The 11,944-nt window shown below is 41.9% G+C and overlaps 1 protein-coding gene across 1 annotated transcript in view; it reads right to left on the reverse strand.

Annotated features, from left to right (window-relative positions):
* Positions 1-8,423: 8,423 nt before the first annotated feature.
* Positions 8,424-11,944, reverse strand: part of LOC106612970 (CXADR-like membrane protein) — an 86,318-nt gene continuing 82,797 nt past the window's right edge. The window contains exons 6-7 of the mRNA XM_014214724.2: positions 11,593-11,734; positions 8,424-10,766 (exon numbers count right to left, since the gene is read on the reverse strand). Of these exons, the coding sequence (XP_014070199.1) occupies positions 10,418-10,766; positions 11,593-11,734 (491 nt within the window). The 3' untranslated portion in view covers positions 8,424-10,417. The remainder of the gene's footprint in view (positions 10,767-11,592; positions 11,735-11,944) is intronic.

Consider the following 11,944-nt stretch of genomic DNA (forward strand, 5'->3'; position numbering starts at 1 on the left):
ACGTAGTCTATTTCAATGCGCGCCGAGGCAAGCGCGCTCCTTTTACGCACAACCAGAATGACAAAGACATAGGACACAGACACACGGAACTCTAACATTACACAGGAAATATGAACAAAGGAATCCATACTTTCAATTAAATAAACATAACTTCTACCTCATGAGTCTTGTGAAAGTTCACGTGCACAGTAAACATCGGGCCCACTCAGAGGGCAAGAAATGGTTGGCTAAATTAAAATGTATCGTAGGCCTATCAAACATGAACCAGAAATGTCTACGTGTGGCAATAAACGGTATGGGGATGAAACGCAAGCAGCTATTGTAGTATTAGATGGAATATAGATTTACCACATAGGGCCTATGCATTTAAACGTGTGAAAGCAAGAGTTAACATTTCAACAAGAGAACAAAAGCACTCTCCACTGGCGGTATTTTGGAGAGCGCAAGTGAAGAGCCGCGCCTATGGTGCGTCTTCGCCACAGTAATAATTCGTTTAAACAAATGCAAGCTTCATAAGTAAATTATAATTTTGAAGCAAGTGTTACATACCAAAATACCAGTAGGCCTATGCTAGTAATTGTTGCCCGATTGCTGATGAGCTTGCAAGGGGGCAACTTTGGTTTTTGAAGTATATATTTTTTTATCCTATTGGATAAACACTCCAAACATCCTACCCCACCGCTCAGAGGCGTCCACATGGTCCTAAAGCACACCTTTGCAAAGTTTTGTATCACATTCCAATTATACAATTGGGGGGGGACAAAAATGCAATTTCAGAATGTGGGCTGTCCTCAGTGAAAGTGGCGCCCCTGTTCTTGATCACCAAACATTTTTTGGAGCTGCATATTTATTTATTATGGCAATCCTTTCTTCCTATAATTTACTTTCGCGCTGCAACAGATCCTATAGCTGTACAGCAAATCATCAATCTTTTCGCTAGCTTATCACCCGACCTGTATTGATTGACAGTTTTCTAGTCCAATCAGAGTGCCGAGTGTGCGTTTTACTAGCCAATCTGTTCCAGTTTTTTTTGCAAGAGCAATGCTGGGGCAACTGTCTCTGGCTGCGTTTAGAGTAATCCATGTATACTGTGCCACAAAATGAGTGACAAAACATTACAAAACCTGTCCAGATAAGTACAAGTCATCAGTCTCAACTCAAAGCCGTGTCCCAAGTCAAGCCTCAAGTTATTTTATTTTCTATCTCGACTCAAGTCATCAAATTTGTGACTTGAGTCAGACTCAGGTCCAAGTCATGTGACTAGAGTACACAACTGCCAGGAGCCTCAACCAAAGCTATTCATGGCTTCACTGTTTCAATCTGATTACTACCAACATACTGTAGTCTAGATAGTCATGTGAGGATTTATTATCAACTGATAAAGTTGCTCATTATTTTTATGCTTGATTTCTTGGTTTAATATGAGGATGGCTGTTGTCATATTAGGGTTCAGCAGCATCATCACAGATGGGGTAGTTTTCGCTGAGATCTTCAACCAACACCAGGGGGCACAATTCCATAACTGATGAACAGAAACATATTTTCAGTGCTCTGATAATGTACAGAACTATGGCAATCTACATACATTAACTTTCAAGATAAAGGAGAGACCAACAGCCAAATAAGGTTTGATTACATTTTCTCATGGCAAAAAGATCAGATTAAGATATTCCTCACACAAGGACTAATATTTATCATAGTTACGTTATAACCCATTAGAGTAACTGGGTTTTCTATTCCTGTGGTAATCCGTTCTAGTATTCCACACTACGACTAGAATCACCTTTTTAATTTTCTATTACTTTTCTCTAAAATGAGACAATGACCAGTGCTTGTATTAGTGATTTTCACACCAGATAATTTGATTGTGTGTGTGTTTACATGTGTTCGTGTATCTGAGGGTGTGTGTGTCATTACACATTGTTATTCATGTGGAATCAAAGGGCACAGAGGCATGGAGCAGAGAGTAGAGAAATGTGATGTGGGCTTGAAAATCTGTCTCAATCTTGTTGGATATGTATGAGGTGCTCTGGAATTATGGCAATGTTTAAACAAATAGGATCAGCAACAAGCAGATGTCAGATAACAGTCTGATGTGATATGCAGCCTAACCAATCCCCATGTTATTGCTCTCATATCTACAGTACATTCACTTTATATCTCTTATCATTTACTTCAGGAATATATTCCATAACCCTTGTTTGTCAAGACATTTTTGTATGATACCTCTGTTCTTGTGAATTTTTATCATCTGTTTAAGTCACCCTTTATCTTTGGATCCGTTTGACGTCTACTTCATCTTGACAGTTCAATAAATTGTCAACATAGGAAGAAGTTTGAGGGAAAAAGATGAATGTCAGTTGTCCTGAACGGCTCGAAGCCCGCAACAAAAAGGGAGACAACGTGGAGATAAGGAAACAAAATATATTTATTAACTGAAGTAAACTAAATACAATTAACAATGGTGTGTGTAGTCAGTAATCAGTAGTGTAAGTGAGTGTTTGCGTACATAAATGTGATAATGAGGGGTGTTGAAAGGTGCCAACGCAAACAAACGGCCACAACCAAAATCTATAAGTGTGTCTGCATGGAGAGAGTCTCCTCAATGAATGGGGAAGAGGTGTATTTATCCTGGGACACACCCGGGGCCAGGTGTGTCCCATGTTGCTGACGACCCTCCCAGCTCCGCCCGCCGACATCCTAATAAGGAAAACAAGACCAAAGAGAAAGAATACGGCAGACAGAGTGGGAAGGTCGTCACACAGTCAATATAAGGCGGACAGGTCAATAGATATCTCTGAACCTTCCTGCAATAGGCATAAGTGTCACATCCAGGGGCCTGGAGATGAGCGGTTAGGCTGAAGCCTCTGCTACTGCTGTCGCTGGCCATTCTGTCACTGTGAAACTGGGGATCATGAGGCCTATTGGCAACACAGAGAAAGATGGTCCGTACTGTAGCTTTCTCAACTAAGTCACCATGAGTCACCAGTATAATACCATTACAATGTCATACACACGAGAGGCAGCTGCTAGTGAATGTCAGTTTCACTGCTTGTATTTGCCTTGATTGAAGCAAAAAAATGATGTCATGCCGTATAACTTGTCATTGTATATTTTATTTGCAAATGAAATAGTAATAACTCAGAAGTAGTAAAAATATACATTTTTTTACTTTTAATATTTACATGGATTGTTTTCGTCAAATAAAGAGAACCAACTACAAAGAAGATGACAGATGAGTGAAAAGTAAAGAGTGGTTTAAATTTCCCTTAATGATGCTATGCTGAGCTGTCTGTCTGACATCCAGTTCAAGGTCGTTACAGACAGAGCCAAACCCTCCAACCACAATCCCTTACCCGTGATGAGCACAGCACACAAAAGTGCAAAGTACATGGATTTGGAGGGAACCAAAATAGAAAACAAATGAAAAGCGTCATAAAACATTCTGTGATATATATTTACAATAATGTTTTTTAGCCAAATACTGGTATATATTTACATCAAAGCAAAGCATTCCCCCTCATCTGCTCGATAGCTTTTGACATGCAGCTCCCTTTGTCTCCCTCCTTTCTGAGATGGACTTCCACCCCTCCATTTTCAGAATGTCACAACAGATCATGTTCCCGTGCCAGAGGCTGTCCAAACACAGTCTGAGCTTCAATCTGTCATGCTGAACTGCTTATCCCAAAAATTGCTTAAGAACACAAACGTATTGGCTACATGAGATTCATAGTCATATAATATAATGTAGGATAATCAGAATCATGAATCATTTCACTTACATTTGAATGCTGGTAACATGATAGTGGGGCCACTTTAACCCATTTTGTCTGTGTTGCAAACCTGGGGGTGGGGAAAAAGCCTAGTTTAAATTCCCGACTGCTCAGACAAAAGCCTATCAGGATTCATTTGGAGAAAACAGAGCAGGTTTGACAGTCCACAAAGCTGGCACAGATGTGGAAAAGCAACGCGAGGGCTCATAATCTGGGGAATTTTCCACCTGAGACCTCCAGTTGCTTGAAAGCAAATCAAAAAGCCGGAGGAATTAAAGACAAAGCATCTTATCCTCCACCGAGCTGCTCCTTTAGGCAGCGGAGGGAATTTAAATGGAGGAGCCTAGAGCTCTGGCTCGATATCAGTCTTGTTTTACGTCCCCTCCTCTCCCACTACTCCCTCACGTTCCCTTGAAAACTGTGTGAGAGCATTTGTTTTGAGAATGCTAAGACACATAGCACGGTTCATGTGTGTGAGTGTATTGTCTCCTGGGCTATGCAATGGTTCTTTTTGTGCTCCCTTTGGTGGGGAGTGCCATCAGTCAGTCGTAATGCACGCCAACCAACCATCAAATGTATTCTAAAGGAACAGAAATAACAAGGCTGACTGTTTCAGCTTTTGGTTCACTGTGTACTGTATGTGTGTGTGTGTCTGTATTTATGTGTGTCTGTGTTTCTATGTGTTTCTGTTTGTTTGTGTGTGTGTGTGTGTGTTTCTGGTTGTGTGTGTGATGGAAAGCTGTCAATACACAAAGAGACCGGTACATGGCTATATTAAAAGACAGCTTGGCCAGGCAGATAGCATGCGAGGGACTTCCAGAGGCCTAGATGAGTGTGAATTATGGAGGAGCATTGTTGCCACTAGAGAAAACAAGATTGCTGCATGTGAAACTGAATTGACTTCAATAATAGACATACAGTTGAAGTCGGAAGTTTACATACACTTAGGTTGGAGTCATTAAAACTTTTTTTCAACCACTCCACAAATATCTTGTTAACAAACTAAAGTTTTGGCAAGTCGGTTAGGATAGCTACTTTGTCATTTTTCCAACAATTCTTTACAGACAGATTATTTCACTTATAATTCACTGTATGACAATTCCTGTGGGTCAGAAGTTTACGTACACTAAGTTGACTGTGCCTTTAAACAGCTTGGAAAATCCCAGAAAATTATATCATGGCTTTAGAAGCTGCTGATAGGCTAATTGACATAATTTGAGTCAATTGGAGGTGTACCTGTGGATGTATTTCAAGGCCTAACTTCAAACTCACTGCCTCTTTGCTTGACATCATGGGAAAATCAAAAGAAATCAGTCAAGACCTCAGAAAAAAAATTACAGACCTCCACAAGTCTGGTTCATCCTTGGGAGCAATTTCCAAATGCTTGAAGGTACCACGTTCATCTGTACAAACAATAGTACGCAAGTATAAACACCATGGGACCACGCAGCCGCCATACTGCTCAGGAAGGAGATGTGTTTTGTTTCCTAGAGATTCATGTACTTTGGTGCGAAAAGTGCAAATCAATCCCAGAACAACTGCAAAGGACCTTGTGAAGATGCTGGAGGAAACATGTACAAAAGTATCTATAGCCACAGTAAAACGAGTCCTATATCGACATAACCTGAAAGGCCGCTCAGCAAGGAAGAAGCCACTGCTCCAAAACCGCCATAGAAAAGCCAGACTATGGTTTGCAACTGCACATGGGGACAAAGATCGTACTTTTTGGAGAAATGTCCTCGGGTCTGATGAAACAAAAATAGAACAGTTTGGCCATAATGACCATTGTTATGTTTGGAGGAAAACACTGGAGGCTTGCAAGCCAAAGAACACCATCCCAACCGTGAAGCACGGGGGTGGCAGCATCATGTTGTGGGGGTGCTTTGCTGCAGGAGGGACTGGTGCACTTCACAAAATAGATGGCATCATGAGGTGGGAAAATTATGGGGATATATTGAAGCAACATCTCAAGACATCAGTCAAGAAGTTAAAGCTTGGTGCAAATGGGTCTACCAAATGGACAATGACCCCAAGCATACTTCCAAAGTTGTGTTAAAATGGCTTAAGGACCATCACAAAGCCCTGACCTCAATCCCATAAAAAATGTGTGGGCAGAACTGAAAAAGTGTGTGCGAGCAAGGAGGCCTAAAAACCTGACTCAGTTACACCGGCTCTGTCAGGAGGAAGGGCCAAAATTCACCCAACTTATTGTGGGAAGCTTGTGGAAGGCTACCCAAAACATTTGACCCAAGTTAAACAATTTAAAGGCAATGCTACCAAATACTAATTGAGTGTATGTAAACTTCTGACCCACTTGGAATGTGATGAAAGAAATAAAAGCTGAAATAAATACTTCTCTCTACTACTATTCTGACATTTTACATTCTTAAAATAAAGTGGTGATCCTAACTGACCTAATGCAGGGAATTTTTACTAGGATTACATGTCAGGAATTGTGAAAAACTGAGTTTAAATGTCTTTGGCTAAGGTGTATGTAAACTTCCGACTTCAACTGTATACTGTAAGTCACAAAAACTAAAATTAACACTGCGTGTCTGCACTGCAGTCTTTTCCATTCAGATTGGTTATGCCTAGCTGGTCCCACTATTCTTCTCCCTTGAATGAGCAGCTAACATGAGAATGTGTGGGTGTAGGTGCGGCCCTGAAGGCTTGTACCCTTTTTTTCAATTTTCGCCTAAAATGACATACCCAAATCCAACTGCCCGTAACTCAGGCCCTGAAGCAAGGATATACATATTCTTGGTACCATTTGAAAGGAAACACTTTGAAGTTTGTGGAAATGTGAAAGGAATGTAGGAGAATATAACACAATAGATCTGGTAAAAGATAATACAAAGAAATAAAATGTTTTCTTGTATTCTTTTGTACCATCATTTTTAAATGCAAGAGAAAGGCCATATTGTATTATTCCAGCCCAGGTGAAATTTAGATTTTGGCCACTAGATGGCATCAGTGTATGTGCAACGTTTTAGACTGGTCCAATGAACCATTGCATTTCTGTTCAAAATGTTGTATCAAGACTGCCCAAATGTGCCTAATTTGTTTATTAATAACTTTTAATGTTCAAAACTGTGCACTCTCCTCAAACAATAGCATGGTGTTCTTTCACTGTAATAGCTACTGTAAACAATGCTGTTAGATTAACAAGAATTTAAGCTTTCTGCCAATATCAGATATGTCTACTTGTTACTTACAACCTCATGCTAATCGCATTAGCCTACGTTAGCTCAACCGTCCCGCAGTGGACCCACCGATCCTGAAGAAGTTTATAATGTACATCATTCCCTTGGCATGGAATGTTGTCTCAGTATGGAGATGTACACCCTCTGCATTGTGATTGGGTTACATATGATCTAGTTTACAGCAGAGATTAGTCATAGCGAGATATTCTTCCGGGATACCCTTGTGCGCCTTCAGTCAGGGTCTTTGTCCACTACTTTGTATACAAAGCCTACAGACAAGAACGGTATACTACATGCCTCTAGTGCTCTTAGTAGAGTACGTACCATTGATGAGACCTCTACCAGAAGGGATCAAAGTAATAAAAAATTTTATAAAATAAAAACCATTCAGTCTGGTTACATATTGTTCTGTGAGTGATGACATCAAGAGAGTGATGACATCAAGGGAGTGATGACATCATGGGAGCTATTAAGAAGCATTGGAATGTGCTTATTGCTGATCCTGCTTGCCAAACATTTTCTCTGACCCTCCTCTCTTTTCACACTACAGGGCCAGGAATGTCAGGGACTTCACTGTTAGGGCTGACACCAGGTGACTGGCTTCTACCTCTGTCGTAGTTGTGCAGCATGTAAGGATACCTATTACAAAGTGAGCGTATTCAACAGCTCTGCCACTGGAAAAATATACACTATCAAACAGTATCCACATGCAGGTCTTCTAACATCATATTCTATTTTAGGCATGAATGAATAATTGTTATTGAAGTGTTTTCTGTAACTATTTGTGTACGATACCCCCATCTAGTGGTCTCTCTAGCTGCCTACTCTTACAATCCCGTGTTATTTATTCTGAGGAAATGTTCAAATTGTACATCTATAAGTAATAATTGATGATGTTTCTCTGTCCGCAATTGTATATCATCTAAATCATGCATTCTATTGTACTAGGTACTAATTTATAGATTTTCTGATGCCTTTTCTTGCCAATGTGACATGCAATTATCATTGAAATAGAAACCAGGTGTGTGCTGAAAATCTCCACTGATGGCCTGAGGAAGAAACATTTGTGTTTTGTTTTTACATTTTATTTATGCACTTTCTTGCACTATGCTATATTTTTTGGGCACCATGATGATTCAATAAACATCTCGATTTTGCATTCAAGCCTAAGTTTTGGATCTATTCTTTGTTTGACAAGGTGCAGGTCTCTATCTCGTCCAGTATTGTTACTTTGACTCCTATGCACCTGCAACAGACCCCTTTCAGTAGTAAGGACCTTAAAAGAGTGCAGATGGACTCTGATCAGATACATATAATCACACAGGTTTGGCTTATGCCCCTGTCTCACTGTGTTTTGGCAGTAGATTCCCAAAGCTGGATCAACACATATAACTCAAACCACATGTGCATTCATGATAAGGACAGAAAAAGAAACCATCAACGGGGATAGGGATTGCAAAGGCACACTAAATAGCCTACTTCATTCAAACTGCACAGGGTCAGACAGATGTACAACAAAGGGGATGGCTGATGCCAAAGCCTGGCCAATGTACAGAGAAGCCATCAAAACAATGAGACAGTAATCGAGTGGCACTCTGTTGTTGTGGATCCAAGGAGAGTACCTACCAGGGGTGGAACCATGCACACTGTACAATACAAGTCCCTAGAATCATACTCCTTCCTCTATTCAATCATCCACAGTATTTGGGGGATTAACTTCAAGGTCATTTGTGTCTCTCTACCTTTGTTTTGCTTCCTTCCATTCAGTACCTTACAAAGCATAGAAAATAATCGTAGTGACCATCTTTGTTCAACACACATTCATAGAGTTTTTGACAGGTTTTGGTTTCCGTAACATTGCAAAACAGTGGAGGTAAATAAAAGAGTAAAAAAAGCAACGATGACCCACCCTGGGGATTGGTGGCACTTCTTCAGGCTGAGATACAGCTGTCTGTCACCCTTCACAACCTGTCCAGACATGCCTTGGTAGGGGCAGTAAAATTGAAATATAATAGATATTAAACCTATCTTGTCTTAAAGTTATTATTATTATTCAGTATATTCAGTCATGTATCTCTATTTACTGTATGTTAACACCCAATTCATCCATATGCTAATTTGGGGAAGAGTTTCTGTACCATATGGGATGGTAACGCCAGTCCTCAGGGGCCTGATTGGTGTCACACTTTTGCCCCAGCCCCAGCTAACACACCTGACTCCAATAATCAACTAATCATGATGTTCAGTTTAGAATTCAATTAGTTTAATCAGCTGTGTTTGCTAGGGACTGGGGAACAGTGACAGCACTCTAGACCCCGAGGACTGGAATTGCCAATCTACAGAGCTGAGAGAGGATGTGGTGAGAAAAATAAAAGTTTCATCAGAACTCTGATTACCATGTCAGTGCTACATCCTATGAATGTGGCTAAAGTTTCTCCTGTTGAGAAAAGCAAATGAGGTGCTCTCTGAATGGGGTCAGGACCATGGAACATGATGTGCCTCAGTCGTCGTCATGGAGTCCGTAAAGCATCACAGAGTCTGGAGCACAGGAGGCTGCTGAGGGGAGGACGGCTCATCATAATGGCTGGAATGGAGTGCATTTAATAGTATCACACACGGAAACCATGTGTTTGACGTGTTCGATACCATTCCATGTATTTCATTCCAGCCATTACTATGAGCCCGTCCTCTCCAAATAAGGTGCCATCGGCCGCCTGTGTTCTAGAGGGTTGATCTAGCGGTTTCTCTCCATACAGGGCACACAGCATGCTCTCTGTCAGAGAGCCAGGGGTGTGTATGTGGGTGTGTGGTTGTAGTGGGGGCTGGAAGCGTCGGTGTGTATGCCTGTTGGGAGTGGTGTGGTTGGATGAGTCAGAGACACCACTAGGCCAAAATAAAGAGGTGTGGTTCTCTCTCAGTATTTCATGCCCTCATCCCACCGTCATGTCGTCAGCTGCGTGTCTCCATCGGCACCTGGCGCAGACTTTGGATTTCTCTTTTCTCAACCCATTCCTTCTTTCTTCCTTTTTCTCTGCACTCTTCCTGTCCTTTTGATTTGATAAATAAAAGCTCCACTCTGGGTTTTCTTACACCTCACCGCACACAGCGCTGTGCTCGCTCATTGCTTCCCATGACTTCCCATGACTTCAAAGTAGAACGAAAAGTGTGAAAATAAGTTATTTAGCCACGAGACATAAACAGAAATGTGTTCTGTCTGTTTTTTAGTTTTTGTTGTTTTTTATTCAGTAGGGGGCAAGCATTTCTTATTTTCCCTTTTTAAGTATGCATTCATTAAAAGTTTTGGGATTTATATTATTGATTATTTTAATTACATCCTTTTACTACTTGCATTTTGTTGTTTAACGGAAGAGTTTGTGTCTTTGAAGGGGTGTGGGTGGGTTTTACACATCAATATAGCCAGGATGGACTTTCTTCTCCATCCTACACAGTTTGAAAGGCCTTGGTCTGGGCAGGGACCATGAGAGTGGGGGGAGTGGGCCCAGAGATCTGGTTCCTGGAGTTGATGTTGAATTTGGGGGTGCCAGGGGGCCCAGGGGTCTTGTTGGGGGGTACCACCGTAGTGTATGCTGGGGGGGACTGGGGGAAGTCAGGGTGCTGTCCGTTCTCCTTAAGGGCAGCTATGGCTGGGGGCCGAGGGCGGTGCCCGTGGGGGGCGGTGTTGTGCACCATGGATTGTGTTGAGGAGGCCCCGGAGCGGGAGCTGCCAGAGCGGGACGAGGACAGAGAGTTGGGCTTCACCAGCTTGGCCTTGGGAGCCTCTGCATCCTCCCTGCACAGATACACAAATCAAAAACAAACAAGAGCTACTTAGATTCGGCCAGTCATGACCCCAAGCACGCACACAGAGACAAACAAAAACTTAGACAAACTCTACGGCCTTTCTGAGGAGAGCCAGTGGAGAAAACGGTCTTACACAATCAGAGAAAAGGGTTTGGTGACGCTCCACTGCACTTGCTACATTATCATCTGGGTCTGACACAAGTGTCTAAATAAAAATAGTCTAACTCGTCTAGGTCTTAATCCACTACATTACACCGGCACCACCGGCACCAACCCCACTTCAGAAAACTGCTCCATCCCATCCCACCGCTCAGTGGCTAAACATGACATGTAAAAAGGAAACACCTCCCCGTAGTCTACATTATTTACTACACAGTCATCCCCAACCAAGCTGCATTATTCATCTAAACACTGGCAAATAAGCAGCTACATAGCCTCCAAGCAGTGAATTGTTTTCTCTTCTGCTGTAATAAGCTGCGCCATTAGCAGCCTGGAGGCCCCAGTTTACTGTAAATCTCGCGCTTGGAGTCAAACACGGCCTCAATCCACACTTAGGCCCTGCTGCCTGCTTATGGCTGCTCTGGAGAGGAGAGAAGCTCTGGGCACGGGAGCAGAAAGGTGTGAAAAGGATGGCTCTCAGAAACCAATAAATACTACGCTTGACAATGAGAGATTTATTACAGACACACACGCAAGTGCACATACACATGCAGAGTAGTTGGTGCTTTGCTTCAGTATTTAATACGTTAGACAGAAAAAGAGTGAAAGAGGAACAGAAGATAAAGAGAGACAGGAAGAAGAAGAAAATGACTGACCTAATTTCGTTGGGAGTCTCCTCCTCCTCATACTTCTTCTTCTCCTTCTTGCGGAAGACGAGCCAGATGATTAGGATGATGAGGAGAACACCAAAGGAGACGCCCACCACGGCACCTGCCAGCACGCCCATCCCTCGAACATCTGTGGATCATCATACATTTTTGACCTCCGAAGGGCAGTGGAAAACTACCATACACGCACCTGTACTGTACTGTGCACACACGCAAATATTGATGCTTCTCACATAAACAATCCCTTTAAAAATAATGATTTAGTCCCGATAGGTAAATCCTGTGAATTTGTGGATGATAGATTTTGCTGGTGTTGTGTGTATTATGTGTTCCCTACAAA

The sequence above is a fragment of the Salmo salar genome, chromosome ssa09, assembly GCF_905237065.1.
Source record: "Salmo salar chromosome ssa09, Ssal_v3.1, whole genome shotgun sequence".
NCBI classification, from domain to species: Eukaryota; Metazoa; Chordata; class Actinopteri; order Salmoniformes; family Salmonidae; genus Salmo; species Salmo salar.